The 22,270-nt window shown below is 40.2% G+C and overlaps 1 protein-coding gene across 4 annotated transcripts in view; it reads left to right on the top strand.

Annotated features, from left to right (window-relative positions):
* Window positions 1-22,270, top strand: part of RERE (arginine-glutamic acid dipeptide repeats) — a 241,109-nt gene that overhangs the window by 53,074 nt on the left and 165,765 nt on the right. For all 4 annotated transcript variants that reach the window (XM_074609419.1, XM_074609418.1, XM_074609416.1 and 1 more), the window contains exon 2: window positions 19,615-20,085. In XM_074609419.1, coding sequence (XP_074465520.1) covers window positions 19,761-20,085 — 325 coding nt within the window. In that variant the 5' untranslated portion in view covers window positions 19,615-19,760. The remainder of the gene's footprint in view (window positions 1-19,614; window positions 20,086-22,270) is intronic.

Raw genomic sequence — 22,270 nt, 5'->3', positions numbered from 1 at the left:
AACATGATATTTCAGATGAGATCCAGTTACTGTTTAAAAAACAATTATGAAGGCAGAGTGTGGAAATAGATATCATGTGTGGAGATTATAATGAAATGCTGTTTTGGCCAAGTGATTTTCAAATTAAGGATACTTCTTTGCAGCATTAGCCTGGGTTCTGACAGATGAATGGATTAAAAGATGATGACGGGAGTTGTTACAGTCCCCAGCTGTCGGCCTTATCCCTCTGGTGACCGTGGTCACCCTAGTCCCCAAAGCAGGGGTATCGAAACCATGGGGGAAACCTGAACTGTCCTCGGCCAGACGTGTTTGTTTAAACCAATTTTAATTCTGCCTTAGCTGAATGCACCAGGCAGAAAACAAAAGCAGTTCAGGAGCCACGTTGCCACGTGCAACTGAGAGTTCTTTCTTAGGGGTGTGACAGTTGTTGGGGACTTGGTTTACTTGGCTCCAGAGCTGAGAGGTTCACAAAATTGGTTACAACTAGCAGTGTTTTCTAGGCATTTAGGAAGCAGGAATTCCATAGAGCCTGTGGTGTCTGAGGCAGATGCTCAGCATTTTCATCTCCACAAAGGCCACAGAGTCGCTTACAGGTGTGATTGGGTCACTCAACAAGCCTGCGTATTAGTTTTATTGCTTTTTTGTGAGCTGTGATGTCTTTGCCAAGATATCTGCTTCTTCCTTTAAAATCTTTTTTCTTTTGAAGCTTGTGTATTTAAAGTGCAAGACTCAGAGCAGTAAATGAGTTAGAAGAAAACTGAGTAGCTCTATTTTGCATTTTAAGAGTAAATAAGAAAAATGGTATCTTAGTCACGGTGGTTGGAGAATAGAATGCTACTCTAACGTGAACCTTTAATATTGATAGTCAATTGCATGAATGGATCTTTAAACAAAGATTTTCTTATCTTTGTTTGGAGAACACTGAAGGTGGCTTTAGGTCTGTCCAAGGGGTGCCAATATTGGCTTTGGTGTCTGAGGGGGGGTTCTTCCAATTTGCTGCTCTTGCGCATCACTGAGCTGATGTGGTATGGATATCAGCATTCAGTGTCATGAAGACTCCCAACTAAGATGAGTGGTCCTTTTCTTGGAGTTATTTACTAGTCATTAACATGTAGATTAATGTGTAAATATTCTCTAATATGTATGAAGGGACATTTTAGGGAAGAAGGGCTGTGTCAGGGAAACTGGAATCCTAGTTGGCATAGTTCAAACTGTCATGTCAACTGGACCTTGCGCAGCCTTGCTCTTCATTTAACTGCTTCTCGTGTTGGTGTGTGTAGTTCTTGCAGAACAAATTTCTGTATTACTAAAGAAAGCAGAAGCTTACAATCATGTGACACTCTGAATTAAGTAATAAAGGATAGGACCCATGAAAAACGTCCTATAAGCTAGCTTTCTGTTTCTGAAAAATATCGTGAAGAATCCTTAAATGGATCGGGGGAAAAGCTGTTTTTTATACTTCTTCTTTCTTAATAGAGGTGAATTTTTTTCCACAAGAATGGGCAAAAATAATATTTATTCCAAAGCTTGCCTGGGGTAGTGGTTTGAGTTCTGACCTTTGGATACAAAGTGAGAACAAATAGTGTTGAAAAATGTAAATGATTAAAACAAGCTGGCTGCCTTTAGGAAAGTTTTTGGTCAAGTTTTGCCAAGAAAGGTCTTGGTGGTTGAATAAACATCTTACTACTGGAATAAATAGTATTTGATTGTGGTGCGTAGATTTTCTTACAGCCACATGGGTGTTTTTCAGTAATGGTGGGTTTGGGGTTCAGGCTTTTTCTTATGTTAGCAAGGCACAGAAGAAATGGTGGCAGTAAATTTAACATTAACAATGAAGTCATACACTTTCTCTTGTGATGTAATGGCAAATTTTGAAAGTGAACTTGCTTTGATTATGCTTCTCTGAAAATGGATATAACTTTCATTTTCATATAAGATGACTATACGGTGTGAAATAACAAATCCGGAATGTATTAGTATCAGTTCCTAAGGTTATGCTTGCAGATTTTCCAGTCCTTTTTTTTTTTTAATGAACTGACTGTGAAAAGCTGTATGATAGGTAAACCTTTTATTAAACCTCACCAATCTTGGTATAGTTACATGGCTGCTTCTGTAATGCCAGTTTTGTATATGTAATAAATTTTATCTTAGGTGCTGATTCGAGTTTTCTTGTAACTAGCAATAAAAAAAGCGCTTTGGTTTTGGCAGTTTGTGAGTTGGCTTATTAGTAGAGATCAAAATGACTTGTTTTCGAAATAAAGCTGAATTTTTGTTAATAGGCAGTAAGTGTTTCAGCAGCATCTGCAGTGTGATAAGCTTTTATTCTGTTTAGATGTTTAAAATGAAAAGCATTTAGTAGTTTGAACACTATTGTCAGGTTTTGTGTGTTAATCTTCGTTTTGGAAGATCAAGGCCTCTGCTTGGGAGGAGTTTGGGAACTGGAGAAAGTGCAGGGGGTTTAGCCATTACATTGGATATTTTAATCCATAGTTCTGTAATTTCTATTCTTGTTCATCGAGCTAGTGAGATGATGGCAGTAAAAAGCTCTAAAATTTAAAAATGATGTTGCTTTAGTTTCATTTTTTACTGGGGAGGTTTCAGCCCATTAATCTAATCAGTCTACAAAATCAAAATATTTACCTAAACCAGGACCAATGTGTGACTTCCTCTGACTGTGAGGAGTTCCCAGCCTTGCTGTGGTTGCCAGTGGGCCACCCTGCCGGGCTAGTGCTTGGGAAAGCATAGAAACCCAGCAGAGAGTAGGAGGTATTTCAACCCAAGCACGAGTTAGACCTGGGAGCTTAGTTATTTGTATTTTTGCATGTTGTGAGCTCTCTTGGATTCAGTCAGTGACTGATGACTAAAAGTGGCCTCAGCAGGTAGTTAAGTTACAAGACACTATGAAAATGAGTGAGCCATAATGTAAGAGTCAATACAATTGAAGCACTTAACGTTGGGGACTTTTTTCTTTGACATAGTAACGGATCTCTGTAGAATTTACTCTTCCAAGTAGTCAAAACATACTGTATTTGCTCCATTTCACATTGAAATCTAACAAGGAGCCCCAAATCAGATTTCCCTTTCCTGATAATAAAGCTATTACTTTGAGATTAGAGCTGGGAATGGAATTTTTTTTTATATATAGCAGTTCCTGTTTATTAATTGGTAATCCTTAAGTAATCCTGTACGCTGGTTTGCGTGAGCGTATGTGAGGAAGAGCACCTCTAGCCTGCGTGTTTAATATTAGACTGTTGAAATTGCGTTAAAGTTGGAGACCCAGCCTGTGCTTGTAGTTCAGGCTGGTATAAAAGAGTTAAGAGCAGCCCAAGGTTATTAGATCATTTGGAAACTGATTACCCTTTCACAGTGTAATAAAGTAATTATGAATAGTGTATGAAAATTGGTTGCAGTCTGTTTCAACATTATGACTGCCTGTCTTTAAAAGAAATTGCATTGTCCTCTTTTGTGTTGATCTTATAATTTGCATATTCAAAGCATGTTAGATATTTGCCACTTCCAGCTGTAAATGCTAAGTAGCATTTAAAAAAACAAATTATGCCATCTGTCTGTATAGGTTTTCTGTGAGGTTTTTCGGTTCTTGATAATATTTCACCTTGGATCTGTTCTTTTTACAATAGTACATGCCAGCGTTGCCAAGAGAATTTGAAGTACGTTCTGGTCTAAACTGAAAGAATTCAGTTCTGAATGGATGAAGGAGTTGCAGCTGAAGAGGGCTGTGGCAACTTCAGCTCTTGGTGGGGTATTTCTCTGCAGCCCTGACAAAGGAAAAGGTGGTGATTGGAAAGAAACAGTCATGATGCTCTGTTTGTTGGTTTTTTTTTTTTTAACTCAAGTAGCCCATGATCAAATGCTCCAGTACGTTGGGAATATCAATTTGAATTTAAGATTTTTTTAAAAATAAATTAAAAATAAGTTTTAACCTAACTTGATGATGTCGTGCACAAATCAGTTCTGTGTCTGAGTGATAGAATTTGTGACTAATATATTGTTAATGTGAAAAATAAGAATAGCTATGATCTCTAAATCACAACTGGGAATGGTTTACGTTGGGATTGAGGTCCGAAGAAGTCCCCTCCCTGCTGCGAGGATGGGTTTAGCTGCTTCTGAGGCAGTTGCCAATTCACTGGGATTCAGCAGCGTGCCCTGAGTGCAGGTACCATTGCGGTTTGCTTCCAGCGGGATGATGATGAGGATGGAGAGGTGCCAGCAGTAACCTCCCGTATCCCGTCACTTCTGTCTGCTGGTGCTGGAGAGTCAGAGTCTGGATTTCAGGGACTAATTGAAGTTTGCCCTAGAAAGATGTGCAGACTCTCACCATGCCGTTGGTGAGAGCAATTCTTGTGGATTTTTGAAGCGTGGAGTCTTTAGTCATTAGAATGCAGCTGAAGATGTACATGCTGAACTTTAGAGTTTGACTCTTTTAACAAATGCTGCTGTATAAAGTTATAGTTTTGGCATAAAGTTTTATTGAATCCATGCTTTCGGCTGTGTGTTTTTCTTCTGAGGACATACCATGGTATCTTGAGATGCCAAAGGTAAACGTAACAGCCTTGTTGTCTTACACTTGTTTGAGAGTTCAGCAGTGGTTTAGGATTTCAGGAGCACTGCAGAATTTCTGACAGCAAAATCTTTGCTCTGTGCACATCTGCCAGCTCATTTTGAATACAGAGAATTGTTGTTGGAGATAAACGATAAGCATTGTGTGTCAGGGTAATAAAATTCTGAGGTCATTCCCAAACTCGTGCATTATGTGGAGTTGACATGGGTCTCAGGAGAGAGCCCGAAGAGGCTGCCAGGCTCAGGTCGGGGTTCCTGGGGCTCAGGTGGGGGTTCCTGCCTGCCACATTCGTCTTGGCACTGTGGTGGTGGCATGAGCATCTTGGCTGGACTTCAGTGCAGAGCCCTCTGGCATGGCAGAAGTGGAAGCGTAGCGTAATGTGGGTGTGACGGCATCTCCACGCATGCGGAGCTGTGTGAGCTTCATTGAACTGGTGTGAACAGACTCTCCAGCACTAGTACAATGCCATGACTTCAAGCTGATCTGATACATTAGGTTTCTATCATAGGCTTTTTCATAGTTGAAAAATCAAGTCCTTACCAGGCTGCTTCAGAAGAAAACCTCAGTTATTCTGCTGCAAGCTGAAGAGTACACCAGGCTACCTTTTCTGTGGTCCTACATCTTTATTAAGATCCTACATATTTATTCCTAAAGACAGCTGACACAGCTGAAATACCCATTGAAAACACTAAGCATGCGATTCTGCAGTGTGTTGTTGCGTTGCTGTTCTGGGTATCGGGGAGTTCACGGAAACTCCAGCCGGGCCAGACATGCTTCATAAACACTGGTGGGGGTTTTTGTCAAAACTGACTTTTTAATGCAGTTTGAACATTTGAAATGCACCAGTAGCTTAAGTTTGTTTTGAGTTTGCTTCCACCGAAGTTCTAAAGTATATTAACTATTCTTAAGTGGATGAACAAGTGATTGATCCTATAGATACATTTGTGGGTAGATGATGAATAGAAAAATAGATGAATAGAAACTTTCCCCATGATTATCTTTAGGACATGTTTGAAACTTTTCCTGCCTTTTATACTCTAAATTGTGTGTGTGACTTCAATTTATTTGTGTTTTGAAGCATAGGTCTTTAATATGTGAGGAAAACAGTGGTTGTGGGTGGTTGGGTGGGTTTTTTTGGTCTGGAATGAAATAGGGATGTTCTTCTCGGAACTCTTGCTGTGGTTTTTTGCTTTGTTGGGGGCTGTTACTGGTGTTTTTGTCTCGCCCTCCCAGCTCTCCAAAAAGGCTGTTACTTTGTGGGAGTTTTTAAGCTGAGCGGTGTGAGTGAAGTTATACCTGTCAAGAAAGTAACGGACAAAGAAATAATACGTACAGTCCTAGTGAAAAATCATCAAAAGGTTTTCACTTTGCTACTGGGCCGAGAGCTTCATAAATATCCTTCTGTAGGAGTTTATCTTTTTCTCTCTTGGTCCTATCAATGCCATTCGATATCAGAATGCTATACATAAAATTTTATTTCATGTTCTGAATGAAAAAATAGTTACGTAATTATTTTGAAATGTCACTTACACCAAAGTTCATTCCGATTCAAAGGCCAGATCATAATTCCGTGTATGTTAAGAACCAGTCAGCAAGTAATAAATCTCGCCATAGCTGTCTCTGTTATCTCATGGGGGATACTGCAGGACGGCAGGAGAAAACAGGCTAATCCCTGAAGTGGTGGGTAGATTTAATTAGGTCCCAGTTGCTTGGGTAACTGGCACTTGGTGAATTTTCTTCTGGAGTATCTCGAAAGTAGCTCTTATGTCAGCTCCTGATCAGGTTGGTGTTTTGGGCAAAAACTTCGTGACATGACAGACACCCTCCTGAACTTTGTTTTGTGTTTAGTTGTCAAATGCTCTTATGTGGTAAATGATGGAAACTTCATAGACCGGAAACTTCATAGACCAGAATCTTCAGTGGTATGCTCATTGCATCATATTTATAAATAATGTAATTTGTTTTGCTGTCTTTGGTTGCTAAAGGATCACCTCAGGATTTTAGGTGAAAGAACAAGTGAAATATGGTAATCCTGGTTTATGTTATTGTGGGAATAATGACGGTCTTAGAAGACATGCCTTGATCACAGATCAGTTAAACACCGCTATGAGCAGTTTATGGTGCTCTGCTTAGCCTGGTACCTTGTCCGCTATAGACTGCAAACAGTTCTGGTAATCTTTTCACGTTGTTTCAGAGCTGTTACTTATGTCCAACCTTTAAAGTTTACCTTGAAAATGGTGTTAGGAATCTCATACTGCTTCAAAATAACCTCCATTTTGAACGTATCTTCAGTATGGCCTATGTGGTCTTAATTTGCATGTCATGATGTATTAGCATGTAATTATATAAGCTAAGGAGATTTCCTTTTTTTTATTTAATGTGCTTATTCTTCTCCTTAAATGTTTTGGGTATCTTATTTTTGTGAGAATGTATCATTCAGTACACAAAGGATGAGTTGTCCGGGATTTAAGGAGGGCAAGGCACAAGGCCACAAAATAGAACTCTTTGCCACAGTACTTCTGCCATCTCCCAGTTACTGTTGGTGGCAAATGATGAGATGTGGTGGCATTGTCATGGGAATGGGGCCACCAAATTTCAATGTGGCTTAATAATCATTTGCATCAGTTATTCTACGCTTAATGGTTTATGGTCTAATTTTGCAACGTTCTCAGCAGGTTACAAGATCAGCCCTAAATCCATTAATACGACTATATTGCCTCATCCTGATACATGAGATTCCATGATACGATAGTTAAGAGTATCTACTGAGAGGACTGGAAGTAGAAATTATATTAATGTCTGAAGCGTGACCAATGCCAGAAGTTATTTCATGCAGTGTTAAAATACTTCCTCTTGGTTTAGATTAGAAGCAGACTAATCACTTGGAGCATTTCTTAATGTTTTCTTCCTCTTCTCATGACAGATGCAGCCAGTTATGAAGTCCCTTTCAAATGGGTTCATTAGCAGTGGCCGGCAGATTACTGATGCAGTCGCTCTCGTAGCAGAGAGAGACTGCTGTTTGAAACATAATGTATAGCCTTGGAACAACTAATGTGTGAGACCTGTGAACTGGTCCTTTTTTTTTTTCTTCAAAAATAGTGGTTCAAAGCTAATGAGGAATTCAGTTGGCTGCTGCCCAGGAGCAGTAACGTGTCTATGAAGAAGGTGACTTTTTCTGTAATTTTTGAGAAGCTTGTTTGGTGAGAAGTCATAGTGGATGCCATGGGGCAAATGAGAAGTTGGATATTCATGTGTAGTATGGACACAGGCGAGAACAGCGTGTAGGTGAGTTCCCTGGGCTGTTTAATGTGATGTAAATACAGACCCTCTCTGCCTACATGACTTTCCTAATGACTTTCCAGCGTTGCAGATGGTGGCAGCTGTAGGAACCAAGCAGGATTGCTGCTGGTTCCTTGCTCGGGTTTGCTGGGGTGTACAGTGCTTTGTAACTGGTTCAGTTGTGCAAGGAGAGTTGTAGAAGTTACTGGTGCTGGAACAAATGTTACTGCTTTCCTAACTTAGGAAGAATAATCTAAAAATGAGTATAGACAATGGTTTTTTGTTCGTTAATCTAGTCTCCTTCATGATGGTATGTGTTAACCTATATCTTCTAATTTTCCTTGCCATTTGTCAAGAAAAATCTGTGGGATTTGTGCAGTTTCTGTCCTGCGTGTAAAAGCTTCTGACATCAAGTGCTGGAATATTTCCTAATTACCTGTTCCCTGCTGCCTGTTATCTTACATTCAGTCTTAGCTGATGATGGCATGGGAGTAAGCTGGCCCTTTCTGATTAAAACGAAATGAAGTATTACAACTGCACAATATTACAGGTTGAACAGGGAAATGTGCCTTAATATTATGCGGTGATTTAAGTCCTTACTGTTTGAAGAGGGAGGAAGATAAATTCAGGGACTTTGGACGGTAACAAATTTTGCTGTGATATAGCTGTAGGCATAAGCAGGGTAGATTTTCTTTTGTGTTATTGATTTTTTTTTTATTCTTTTTTTTCCTTGGGGTGGTAGAGATGAAGTTGAGGGGAGGAGGTGGGTCTGTGCTTTGTTTCCTGCTGAGTCCTATGAGTATAGTCTGGAGACAGGTTATTGCAGCTCTCCCAGGGTCCCAGTGTGACCTTGCACCAGTTGGATGTTTTCATGGATGTCCAAAAGACACTCAGCTCTATTTTTTTGGGATGAAAATATGTTGGAAGTCAAATGCCATTATTGACAACTTTGGTTTTCTGTCACTTAAGGTCATACAAGAGACCATACCGTCTCCTGAAATACAAACCCTCTTGCAAACACCTTTTAACATGTGTTTTGAAACCTTCAGCAAGAACAGAGAAGGATAATTAGCTGTTGTGTAGGTTACTCCAGACGAACTTATATTTAAACAGTACACCTCTCTCAACTTTCTATGCTTGCTCTTATTCTTTCTTGCACTCATATTGTGTATGTTTGGTTTTTGAATAATATTCCTGCTGCCTTATAGCAGAACCTGCTCCTGTAGCTGAAGAGTAAAGATCAAAGGTCACACTTCCACTAGTAAGGTTTTACTACTTTAAATGCTATATTGCATTTACAGAAGACACTGACAAAAATTGAGATGTAATTTACTACATTTCACTTGTTAAGTATTATGAAGAATACGCTGAGTGTTTGCTGTAGACAGTCTATAATGCGAGGCAGAGATCAAGCCTGCATTTCACACGTGAATGCGCAGACGTAATCTCCTGATTACGGCCGAGCTGCTGTCCTGGGCAGAGAGGCTTTGTGGGGAAGAAAATTGTGACGTCTGCTCTGTCATTAACCAAAATAAGCTGCTTCTCAAAGAAAATGAGGCCAATGGCTGAAATTAACGACTCTTTCAGTAGACAAAAATATAATTTGTCTCCATGCTTATGTAAAATGTATTTTAAAACGTTGTACAACAAAAATCATGTCTTGATAATATTTATTGCTCATGCCTATAACGTTGTACCACTTTTTCCCCTTTGTCGCTGAGCTGAAAGAGCGCAGTTTCTTTGTTTGCACCATTGTGGAGTTTTGTGGAGCACTTAAGTGGCATAGTGTTACTTAGCCTTGTCGATGTTCTCTGCAACTCTCAGATGCTGCTTTCTTTAGAGAGAAATTGCTTTAATTATAGCCACATTTCAGTGCAAACGTCTGGTCAGTCAGCCCATGTTAGGAGCCCACCCTGCAGTTATTCTTCCATTTTAAGTAGTTCAAATATACAGGCGGTTGTGTGGAGTTAAATAAAACAGCTAATGTGGCTGAAGACCGGAATTTTTGCCTTTGCCGCTCAAAGGAGTTTTCCAAAAATAACCTGATCTAGTTTTCGTTTGGATGATTTAAATGAAGATATTTTGGAGGCTTTCTAGAAGATGAAAGGCTTAAGAGAGGGCAGCTGAGTGTTCAGCCATTTAAAAATGAAACATCCAGTGGAGAAAAGTGTAGCTATATCCATCCCGGGATTGACAGTTTGGTAGATACTTGTAGACATGACGCAGAGATGGAGGTACCGAAATAAAATGTAGAATGGAGATTGAAATTAGCTGTAAGCGGGTAGAGTTATAGATGTAGTTACATTTGCAGTTGCTTGCAAAGCAGCAATGATCTCATTCTAATAAATGTACACAAATTAATGTTTGTAGAATTATGCAAAACTAATTTCTGTCTTAAACCTCTGTCAGCAAATTTCTTTCTTTTTTTTTTACAATACTTGATGATTTATCAGGAGAAAGTATAACTTATTTGTTGGTGTTTGGATGGTCCCATGTCTAGTCTCTGATGGTGGAATGGTTGCCACTGCCTTTGCTTTAGGTTCTCTACCCTAATCTCACTTTTTTCTCTTACCTGTGCTTTGTTGGCTGAATCCTGCAAATCCAGTCCTGGCTTGATGTAGTTGCTGGAAAGAATGCAAAGTAACTGTGCCTGGTAGAAGTAGAATCTATTCAAATCTGCTATCATAACAAGTTCTTGTTTAACTTTCTCCTGTTTTAAATGTTGTTGAGCAACCTTATAATGCAGATGTTTTCTTGGCTCCAAATGACATGAAATTCCCTCGATAATAGTTCTTGTTACAATAGCAGCTCTTTACAGGTCCCTTGGGCCTTTTCTCCCCTAACAGCCTTTTAAAGAGAGGGAGCTATGTTGCATTATACGGACTTTTTAAAAAGTCTGTTTTTTTTTTTTTTAAATGGTGTTATGGGACAACTACTTCACATTACTCAGACCTATATTGTAGTAATCATTTACATTAGCCTGAATGACTTCAGAAAAGAAGTCGTAAATACATGGCTTTGTATTTACTGTTTGTGGATCGTTGTTTGTTCCCATATGTTGTTATGATAGAGGCCATTAAAGCACTTTTTTGAATGAGCAGAGGAGTTCTAAGCATCTCGTAGTTTAATAGAGTGGATCACTACAGTGGGCTGGGATCTGAATTTCTGTGCTATAATCATAGTTGTGTATCATGGTTGCTCTCTGGTTTTCAAGTGGCCACCTCGCCACTCGGCCCTTAAGCTTCCTGGCAGGTGTGAGAGGCGAAAGGGGCTGGGGGTTTTCTGGGGGGGTGCGTCGGGTGTGTCTTCGACGTTTGCTGGACCAGGGCATGCTAAAGGAGGGCTGAGCTCTTCAGCTGCTCACCAAACAGCCTGGTAGCAAAATGAGTGTGCAGGCAGCTCCAGTGTCACTGCTGCTATTTTAGATCCCCCACCAAGCAGTAATAGAGAGAATAGAAAGGCTAGTTAATTTATCTGTTAAAATTGGGAAATCTTACCGGGAGTACAGGACTTTCTAACCTTATATTGATTTTATGTTGCTGCTCTTGAGTTAATATGGGGAGAAATTGTGACTTATTTGGAATTGTGTGGCTTTTATGGAAGCCTATGTGTAGAACTATCTAAAAGCAGGCGTTCCTAAAAGCTTTTCTCAGGTCACTAGTGTGAATATGGCACATAAATAGCCAAACCATTTTCAGAGGAGATAGGAACTGATACTTTCACCCCAAATGTGTTTGTCTACTCTGTGCTCAAAGCTGACTATCTTGTGAAATTTTGTTCTTACTTAAGGAATTTATGACCTCTTGCAGATAGGTAGTAGTTCTACCCATCCTATGCCAATTTGAATACCACAAACAAAGTGAAATGTGACTTTCCTCTCTTAAATCCTTACCAGTCCAATCTTTAAAAATTCTCCTAATTGCTAGGTAAACCTGGCTGCTTTCTGAGGAAGGATTTAAAGATACTGGAAACAGTCTTGAGTAAAATGGAATGAAACATGTTTCTCCTCTGACGGGCCTGCAGAATAGCCTGTCACTTTCTGCTGATAAACGCAGAAGTAATTTTTTGCCTTGTGAAATCATCCTTTGCTTTTTGGGATGAATCTGCTTCCCTCTCTTCTCTTCTGTTCCTTTAAGTTTTGTAGCATCAACATTGTGTTGAAGAGAGGGACTTAAGATCTTATCTGAGCTGTCATCCTGCGGAGCTCGTCTGTCAGACAGACCCTCGACCTGGATCTCAGAGTGATGCCAGAATATCCCAAGTCAGAGCGTGTCGGTGTGAAGGTGGAATGTGCGGTGGGAGAGTGCTGATGTGCAGCATTATACAGACTATGATTTAAAAACTGTCAGCTGTGCGCATAGCTGGTGTAAGGCACGGCTCAGAAATAGGAGGTCTCTTGTTTTTCTTTTCTCAGGTCAAGTTGGGTAAGTAGTATGGGGGGGGGGTAAAAAGGTTGCTGTCTGTTATGAGAAACACCTTGAATTGTCTGCCTTTATTCAAGTGATGATTATTTCTCAGCTGGGAGAGATGCTGATGAAGTCAGTGCCTGTTTGTTTCTTTCTCTGCACACTGGCTTCTGGAACCGTTTGGGGATGATTAGTAGAGAGCAGTTCAAAGTGAACAAACACGCTTTTAATTGTGTGCACTTAGAGGGCTTACAAGAGCTATGGACTGTAAATATGTAACTCATAATGACCATTGCTGGCCAGAGTGTTCCAGTGCTATGTTTGTGTTATAAACTCAAAATGCCAGTGAAGGAGATAAGGAGGACAACTGATAAGAGGCCTATTATTCATTGGAGAGAGACCTTAAGAGCTTTTTAAAAGACTGTCAGCAAACTTGCTTCCTGGAGGGTCGCGGATTAGTCCCGTGAGCATTCAAGAAGAGGCAGCGGAGCCCTTCAACACCCGCTCAGCTGTAGAGCTGGTGAGGCACCAGCGAGACTCCCTTTGGAGACTAGGAGAGCTAGGCTCGCCTCGAGGAGAGTCATGCGCTGCACGAGAACAGAGGAAGAAAACTAACGTTTTTACTGGCCAGTGTGTGAATCTTGTAGGAAAAAAGTTTGTGTGTGTATGTTGCAGTTCTCTGTGTGCTGCCAGCTGGGGTAGTTCTCTGCTCCGGCCTTCGGGGCCTGTCTTCATTTTCCTTTCCCTGCTACTGGAGGGGAGAGATTTGTGTTTAGGCTCTGGCTGTGGCAGTTGACTGGAAAACACTGTACCTAAACTCCGCAGGATCAGAATTACGAAAGTTGGGGCAAGTGCCTTTAGTAAAATCTCTCTCCAAACTGTGAAATCCTGTCCAAGTGTAATGGTAGAACCCTCTTGCTGTATAATTTTTCTTTTCCTTCCTATGCTAGTTTCTCATTGACTTTGACTTCAGTTTGCAGGCTGTGGATGTGTGTTGTCATGACGCTGTTAGCTCTGCCTCCCCAGTTTGGGATGATGAATGGATCATGGGGATGGGGAATATTCCGAGGGATATCCTGCATTGAACTCTTAAAATACTTTGTCACTACGAATATCTGCAGCTCACACTTTCAACGGGATATGGAAGACAGCGAAAGAATGTGGGAGAAACTTGGTAACGGATGTTTTTAGCCTTTTCTGAAACTTAAAGGTTAAACTTCTATGTGCCTTCCCAGGGAGGTGGAGCCCATGCAATTAATGAGCTTTTATAATAGAAGGTGGGATCTTTTCAAGTGCGAGCTGTGTAGAAGCTACTCTTCTGTGTGTTTGAAGCAGGCGCGTGTGTATTTGAGCTACAGTGCTAGTGCTGCATTTTGGTACTTGCGGTTTAGCACTTTGTTCTGTCTGTTACAGCCGAGATTTCCTTTTCCTAATGTTGTCTTGTTAGGGTTATTTTTCCACAAATGATCTTGAAGATTTTCTTAGAGCAGTTCTTCAAACCTTATGAGTATATGGGGGAATCTTTACGGGGTGTTTTCTTTTTCTTTTTTTTTTAATTCAATCCCTTGCACTAAAACCAAGTTAAAATTTTTCCTTGATATCAAAATTAGAAAAACTCTGTGCAAGGAACTCGAGCAGTTGCAGCACATTCTTCCTTTAATCTGGCATTTGCTGAAAACAGTGCCTTTTTATCTTGCAATATGAGACTAAAAGCTTACAGAAGAATGGTCTTGTTGTGTTTATTAAGGCTGGTAACACATGACCAAACAAATCTTGTTAAAAGATTTATCTGTCTGGCTTAAATAAGAAAAAGGAGCTCTTCTCCGTATTTTTAGTTACCCTGCAGACTTAGATGCCTTCTTGTTTCAGTCTCATAGTGTTTCTGTTGGACTTGCTTTCACATTATCTTTAAAACCTGACTCTTTAATACTAGTTAAGAGGTTTAAGTACTTAATGTGCAAAGAGGTGGTATGTGTGCCTTTTGGTCTGATAATGGTTTCCAGGTGTATAGATCAAATAACTGTGGAGCCGTGTGTGCTGGGTAACTGCAGTTTGCCCATCTTAATAACTCCCAGTGCCCAGCTCTGGCTATCACTCATCTCTTCTGGGAGAAGTGGTATCCCTCTTTCCGGACTCGGATAGGAGCATGTGGAGGTTCTTGTGTCTGAACAAATGATGAAATTTTAATTTGAACCAGACTTCAAATGCTGGGGAAAAAACCACTCAGCCAGGCGAATGTGGGGTAACAATCAGTTGAAAATAATGATTATGAACTTCTGCGCTTCTGAGTTTTAAATGAAGTTTAGAGGTTAAATTGCACCCGCTTGATTTCTCATAAGATACTTTGGTGATAACTTTTTTTGGATTGCTTTTGAAAATGTATGGGCAGATCTAATCACTAATCATTCGTTATGACATCTTTCATTCTCTCTGCCTTTGGGAGTGGAACTGAGTCAAATCTAACACGTGGCTACTTCTGGGTTTGCCTGGAGAAGGGCTAGTACTAAGAGGTGTGGATGTCCCTTGTCCTCAAAGGTGGCTGGGACCTTTGAGTTTCACTTTCTGGAGCGATGCTGCTCTCCAGTTGCCTGTCACATAGGTAAAAGATGCACAAGAGCATTTCAGGAACGCAGGGACTTTTCTTAACTGCAGTGCTTTTCTTTCCAGAAAAAGCATTTGCGCTGAAGGGTTCCTCTTGAAACTTCTGTGGGCAGAGGAGCCATCCTCCAGACTTGTCTGAAGCTGTTACAATTTCAGCTGTTCCGAGAAACTGTTGTGCCATGTTAAACACCTTTTTCTGTATAAAAATAGTGTTTGCAAGCACTTAATGTGCTTGGGATATGGCAGTAAGTAGCAGAATGCTGTAGGGGCAATGTTCTGACTTGCTGAAGCACCAGCTTTCAGACTTTGCTTTCCTTGGGACATTTAGTGCCAACTTGCCTCCATCGTGTCTGGCCCAGACTCTGAAGTTAGCGTTTCTGCCTCCTACCAGAATCCTCATTTCCTCTGTTTCTTCATCTCTGGAGGCCTGAACGTTTTAACAGGAATAAGAGCATTTGAATGTGACTTGAAGCCGTAGGTATCTGCGTTCTCTGCTGGAAAGCAGAGAACAGAAGGCTTTAGCAGTAGCTCTGCAAACACATTTTGGGCTTATATTTGGTTTCTAAACAGTTTAAGATAACAGGGACCTTTGATGTCGGATGGCATACTGGGTACAGATAAATAAAGTTATCCTGTAATGAATGTAATAAACTTACTTGGACAAATGGACATATCCCGAGGCTTTAGTTAAAAAAATGACAACAACAGAAATATTTTAGAGTTGATTGCAGTAAAGCTAACATTTTTCCTCAGGTTTTTCAACTTGCATTGGACAAATAATGGACAGGGCCTATTCTTCCACTCCTTCCTATGCCAGCCTCAGCCATTGTAAAGTGAACGTTCCTCTTTTAGCTTAAATGACTTCTAGCTGAGATTAATCTCTAAAAAATTCCCAATGGAAGCAGCAGTAAACCACTATCAAAGGCAGTTAATACTCTTCAACCTGTGGTGCTGTAACCTGAATTTCTGTTCTGTAGTACGATGTGAGAAGCAGCCACTTCGGTGGTTGTTTGGTGGAGTGAGACTCAGGAGCTGCCAGTGATGAAAAAGACTGGAAACCCAAGCTCCAGAGCTTGCCAAAAACCACTTAAGACTTGCTATGTATTTGCTTTTACTGTCCTAATCCAGATTTAAACATCTGTGTGATTACTGTGTTTGGCAGTGTACGTGATGTATTATCCCAGTTTACTTCAGAGAACAAAAAAGGCGGCTTGCGGTATTTTTGTAATTTTTGTGATGGTGTTAGTTTTATGGGTTCCATATTCATGCGTAATTACGTATAGAATGGTAAAAGTGCTTGACCTGCTACAACATCTGTAAGTGATGAGTAATGTTGAGTCAGCAGACAGGTTTTCAGAGTATTTACGTTTTGGTTAAGAGGGATTAGGCAAATTAGGGAATAGGGAGTTGGTAGTATTCTCCTGTTCCAGTGTGGTTGGTGCGTGAAGGAAGAATGTGGGAGATGAAATGCAAATGCTGACGTTTAGATGATGTAGTATTTCAGTTGTAAGATACTTTCTGCTCTTATGGTTGAAGAGATCCTTCCAAATATTGAGTGTATGCTTCTATTTATAAATCGCTGTTTGCTTTTGGTTTCTGGTGTTAGTAAATAAAAAGTGGGGAGGTAGCAAGGGGAAATGTTGTATTTCACTGTAGAGGCAAAATACTTCGTGGAATCTTTAAAACATGTTTGGGTCATTGCTTAAATAATAAAGATTATTTATCAAATACTTCTGTGGTAATAATGGCTTAATCTTAATTAGGTGGTTGCTGATAAAACATTTTTTTTTCTTTGCTTTTCTGGTAGTCCTGTATTACTGCTCCACAGCTGAGGTCGTGTAACACTAGCTTTCTTCTGTTTTTTTTTTTTTCCCTAGTCATGGTACAAGTACTCTTTAGGTTATGTGACTGCTTTATTCTTAGAGAGACAAAAGTAGTCACTGTTTCATGACGTTGGTTTAATCCCGCAATATTTTTTGAAATAGAGTGGGCTGGCTTTTTTTTTCAGTAAAATATTCTTGGAAATGTGATCTATTTGTGTAGAAAGTTGAATAGCGCCTGTGAGGAGATTTCATCACTTGCCTTTTAATGCTGGTTGAACTAGATGGAGACTCTGAGTAGATGAAGAGACTTCTTGTACCGTTCATAAATACACTGGCTGTGAAAATTGCTTTTGCATGGGTTCTCCTGAAACAGGAGCTAGGAGGAGGGTGGCAATTTTGCTGTGTTTGTCACTGGAAATTTCATAGACAAACAGACTGAGCAAATTGTGGTATGCGCAAATTCTTGCATGGCCCTACAGTAAACTAAATTGTTACGAAGATAGTGTTTATTTATTTGATGTTGCTTCTCTAAGCAGAACTTTGTTATGCGAAAAAAGAGAAAGGAAAAAATCCAAAATAATTGTACTAGTAATAAAAACACGGAAGTATCTTGAATTTAATCTGAGGAACAACAAGGACTTAAATCTACAATTCTGTGGGGAGTTCTGTTTAGTCCTGCAGTGTTTGTTCTTGTGTCCTTTAGTTTCTGGTCTCTAAAGAACACAAAAAGATCTCTTGGACGTAGGTACAGATGCCACTACTTGTAATTTTTAGATTGCCCTGGGAAAGTAATTAGTTTTCGTTCAAAATGAATAGGTTATTTACTCTCTGAAGTGAATTTTATATCAACAACAATAGAAAAAAAATTGCTACTGGGGAATTTCCTGGCCTCTAGAAATTTAAGACATTTCTTATTGAGTCCCTGGAGACCATTGCTATCGCTATTATCTGCAGCTTCTCTGGCAATTGGCAGGTTCATTGTAGTCTTCTCTACTGGAGTTTCCTTGGATTCCCCTTGTGTGTTACGAGAACGACAGCAGCTGCTATAAGGAGGAAAGAAAATAGAATCATTTCCTACCTGGATGATCGGTTCATTCAGGAAATGCCTGAGAGATTCAAGCCACAGCCTGAATTGTATCAGCAAAAGCAATTTGTCTCTCTTTGGCTGTTTCCATCGCTGGAAGTAGTAGTCAACAGGGACAAGAATATTGTAGTCTGAGATTCATGTAAGTGTGAAGGAATTTCAAATACACAGGATCGCTGACTTCTCAGCTGACTTAAAAATCAAAATAGTCTTTTTCCTTCTCAAATGTGGTTTCAGAGGCTTCATGGATGAACAGTCTATCTTCTGAGGTCCCTGACTTTCACGCTGTAGCATTCTACACAGTGGACTAATTTCAGGTTGCACCAAATAGTAGCTTCCTGAAAACTTATGAATTGGATGCAGGTAAATTCAGCTTTATCCTGAATTGGTGAACTAGGGAGAAAAGGTAACTTAGATTTGTATGTTAGATGCACCCTTGAAATATCCTTCTTTCATGGCTATTTACAGAAAAAATGGTATGTTATGATTCTTGTTCAGTAGTGGCTGTAACTGTTCAGACTGCTGCTCTTGAGCAATATTAAAAGGCACTTGGAATTACTTCAATTGGTGCAAATTCAGTAGAGCCTTTCCAGAGAAGGTACCACAAATTCTAATGTACGTGCTGCTGGCTGTCACTCAGATGTATTGTGTAATCTGTCGGTCCAGATCATTTTGGTTTGTCCAATAGAATGGAAAGTCTCAATTTTGAGTCAAAAGAATGAAGGCTATAACTGCATTGCGTCAGTATTCTTGGCCCGTATTTGACCGAGGTACGGTAATAGTTGCGGGGTACCAGGGGGGAGTTGGTGAGCGGCTGTGCGGTGCTTGGCTGCCCATAGGGGTGGAACCACGACTGTAGACAACTGTTGTGTGGTTGTTGGTTGTAGGATCATCTCGTTTGAGGATCCTGGCCATAGGTCTAAGCTTGCAAATACTTTTGTAACAGCAAGTCCAATTTTTTGAATTCAAACTTGCACTGAAGGAAGAAAAAAGATGCAATTGATGTTAACTGTATTTGATTAAATGATTGGGAAAGTAAAAACAGAGGTTTATCTCTTCGTGTTCCCCAGTAGGAAACTGAATGTGGGACGGTGATGAGTTACAAAATCTAACTCTACGTGTTCTGTTAACTGGTAAAGCAAGTGTGAAAGGTCATATTTTTGATGTATGGAAAATCAGGTTTTGTTAGTGGACTTGTAACTACTGTGGTTTGCTTTGGCTTCAATTAATTCATTCCTGTAATCTGTGGATTACAGGTTAGCTCTATTTTTGGAAAAGCAGGGGAAGGGGAAGACTTCCTATACCAGATTGCCTTGGAGGTGGCAGATGGCATTCTTTACTCTGTACCAGCTTTGTAGGGCATCTGCTGCTGATGGTGTCGAGCTCTAAAACAGCACAGCCATTTGCTGAACTTCTTCATTTGCTTCAAGAAGAGAAGTTGTAGACTCTTCCTTTCTTGCACTTGTCCCTTCCTAAATATTTTTTCCCACTTGCATGCTTCCTATTCAGCTTCAGGTATAAAATGATAGGTGTTCTCAGTGAGCACTTCCCATCCAAGAAGTTGTTGTATTTCTGTAGTGAACAAAAGAATTTTTTTTACGGAGTTGTGAGATCTTTTTGAGGATGGAGATAGCTTCAAACATTTTACAGACCCCTCATAATTTATTGCTTCTACGAATGCTTCAAAAGACACCTTGGTATTTTACTGTCTTGTGTTTTCCATACTGAATTGCTTTAGGGTGTGGGGTTTTCTTTGTTTTTAATGTTTCTTTTCAGTAATTGGAAGAATTTTGAATATTAACATGGGCTTTTCCCCTCTTTCTCCCCCCCTACCCCTTCAAGAACCTTTTTAAAACGCTGGGGTTGTTGGAGTGGTTGAATTTTTCCTGGATTTGAGTGAGAAATTCAGAAGACTGAAGCCCAGGCTCACTGTCTACCTTTCACGGAGGCCCAGCCGTGAGAGGACAGAAGAAGGCACGTGGCGAATCATGACAGCGGACAAAGAAAAAGACAAAGACAAAGAGAAGGACAGGGATAGAGACCGGGATAAGGAGCGAGACAAGAGAGACAAGGTGAGGGAGAGTGAGAACTCCCGTCCTCGGCGGAGCTGTACGTTAGAAGGAGGCGCCAAGAATTACGCAGAAAGTGACCACAGTGAAGATGAGGACAATGACAACAACAGCGCCACCACAGAGGAGTCCACAAAGAAAAGCAAAAAGAAACCACCCAAGAAGAAGTCCCGATATGAGAGAACAGACAACGGTGAAATAACGTCCTTTATCACAGAGGATGATGTTGTATACAGGCCCGGAGGTAAGAAATCCTTATGTTACATTTCCGTTGAAAGTAATTTTGCACCAGAGCTACCAGTTAGTTGCCTGCAGCAGACAGCACAATGTACTATCTGTTAATTTAGATTATGATTGTCCTAGGGGCAGGTTGCCACAGTTCCACTAGAGAGAAATATGGATATGCATGCAAAACTTTTTACTGTATCTGGTAATATCTTGATTTGTTGGAATGAACTTAGCTGCCTTTTGAAAAAAGAGCCACCCTTTTTTCCCTTTACTATGCTAATTAGCTGTGTATGGTATGGAATCTCTGTCTCTGGGATTTTTGAAACTAAGTTGGGTAAAGCACCGAGCACTTTGCTCCAACTTTGAACGGAGACCTGATCTGAGCCGGGGGTTTGCAGAGGTGGCACAGAGAGATGGCTGCCAACCTTTCTGACGAGTTTTTCTGTGAATCTGAGATTTCTTTGTAGAGCTCCTCTCCTGTCTTCTGCTTGCAAAATATAAATTGGGCAGCTTAAGATCTCGTACCTATTATGCCATTGATTTCACCCCCCTCGTTAATAGCTAATTAATGTCTATGTACAGCAGCTTAGCTGTTCGCCAAAACAGACAGTGTCGGTATCAGCAAGAGTCTGGATGTTTTGGGGAGAGAAGCAGAAGCTTGTGGTGGGCTCCGGTCGTGCCTCTTAATTCTCATAAGGTTTTTAGGGTCTCACGTAAGGTTTCAAGATGTAACCCATGGCTGCTGCCAGCTAATCTTTTCCTCAAAATGAAATTATACTCGAAAATTAGATTATTCAGCTAGCAGTATTCTTCATTTTTGGGTAAAAACTTCTGTGTTCATCTGCACAGCATTTTAAAAGTGTTGACTGCAGTTGTTTGTTTCACCACAAGGAATTGGTTGTGTTCAGCTTTACTGTTCAAAGCATCGGCTTAAGGGCTCCGGTAGTTTTATATTACTACGGCATAGTCGTCATTTTACAGAAAAAGTAACTGCTGGAGCAAACTAGAGATGGATTCAAACTAAAAACCATGGAAATGAATGAGCTAAAATCTTGTCTGATTTTATCCATGAGGTGCTGTGTATCTCCACTACTAAAATTTCATTGTATGAATACAGATGTAAATGTTTTAAATGCTCTATCCAGTTGTAGTTGCTGCAAATGCTCTAAAAATGCCAGTTGTGTGTTGGGCAGCATCAGCTGTGGGTATGGATGGGCTGAAATACGGCTGGGTTTGGAGGTCTTGCATCCCAGCCTTGGTCTTCCGTGTGAAACTTGTAGAGTCGGTTTTCACTTAGATCTGCCAGCGTTTGTCAGAATAGCTTCCCTCTTGAAATGCTTCAAACAGCATTTCAAACCGTTCAAAAGATGTTTTTCTCTTGGTCAGGGCTTGTAGCTGAGTAATATTTGTTGCTTGAGCAGTAACAGTAGGGAGCGTGCAGAAAAGCGTCAGCTTTGGTGGCAATCTTATTTTTGGTGTCAGAAGATGAAAAAATAATTTAGAATCTGTTAAGAGCAGCTGTTGTGTGAGCCCAGTGGTACAATGCGATACGCTGGCTTTATTGCGAAAAGCCTTTGCTTAGGATGAAGGTGGAAAATCAGTTGTTTGTGATCTCAGTTTTATCCTGCAGTAGGATGGAGAAGTATTAGCACTCTTTATCCAGTAGATGCAGCGCTCGGAGTAGCTCTGATGTGGGAGTGCTTGGATAGAGGGATGTTTGCGGAACAGCAGGAATCCGTACTGTAGTTAGACAGAGTTTGCATCTTTGCCAGACAATTGTTGGAGGGACATGAGCATAGCTGAAACCTCAATTGGCTGTACTGCTTTTTAAATTTTATTTAAAACATAATTTCTTAACAGGAGTGAGATCTTGAATATACATTCCAGTGTGTAGTGTATTCGAAAGCAATTTTAGCATCTATTGCGGAAGAAAATCTTAGCTTCTGTCTTAAGGCTAGCATACATATAGGGAGATGTATTTGTAGCTAAGGGTACGAATTACATAAAATTTAAGAGGGATTAAGAGAGTTTGAATTAATGAGACTTGCACAGCAAGGATTAGAAAGATGAAAATTAAAGGTGTGTGCAGAATGGATTGCTGCTTTCAGCCTACATTTTTTAGGCTTTAAGGAAAGGAAATCCTATCCATTTGTTTGATTCTTTCTCTTTAAATACTTTTGTCTGATATGGATCAATGTTAA

Source organism: Larus michahellis, chromosome 16 (assembly GCF_964199755.1).
Source record: "Larus michahellis chromosome 16, bLarMic1.1, whole genome shotgun sequence".
NCBI classification, from domain to species: Eukaryota; Metazoa; Chordata; class Aves; order Charadriiformes; family Laridae; genus Larus; species Larus michahellis.
The sequence above is the reverse complement of the archived record's forward strand: the minus strand, read 5'-3'. Positions and strand labels throughout refer to the sequence as shown.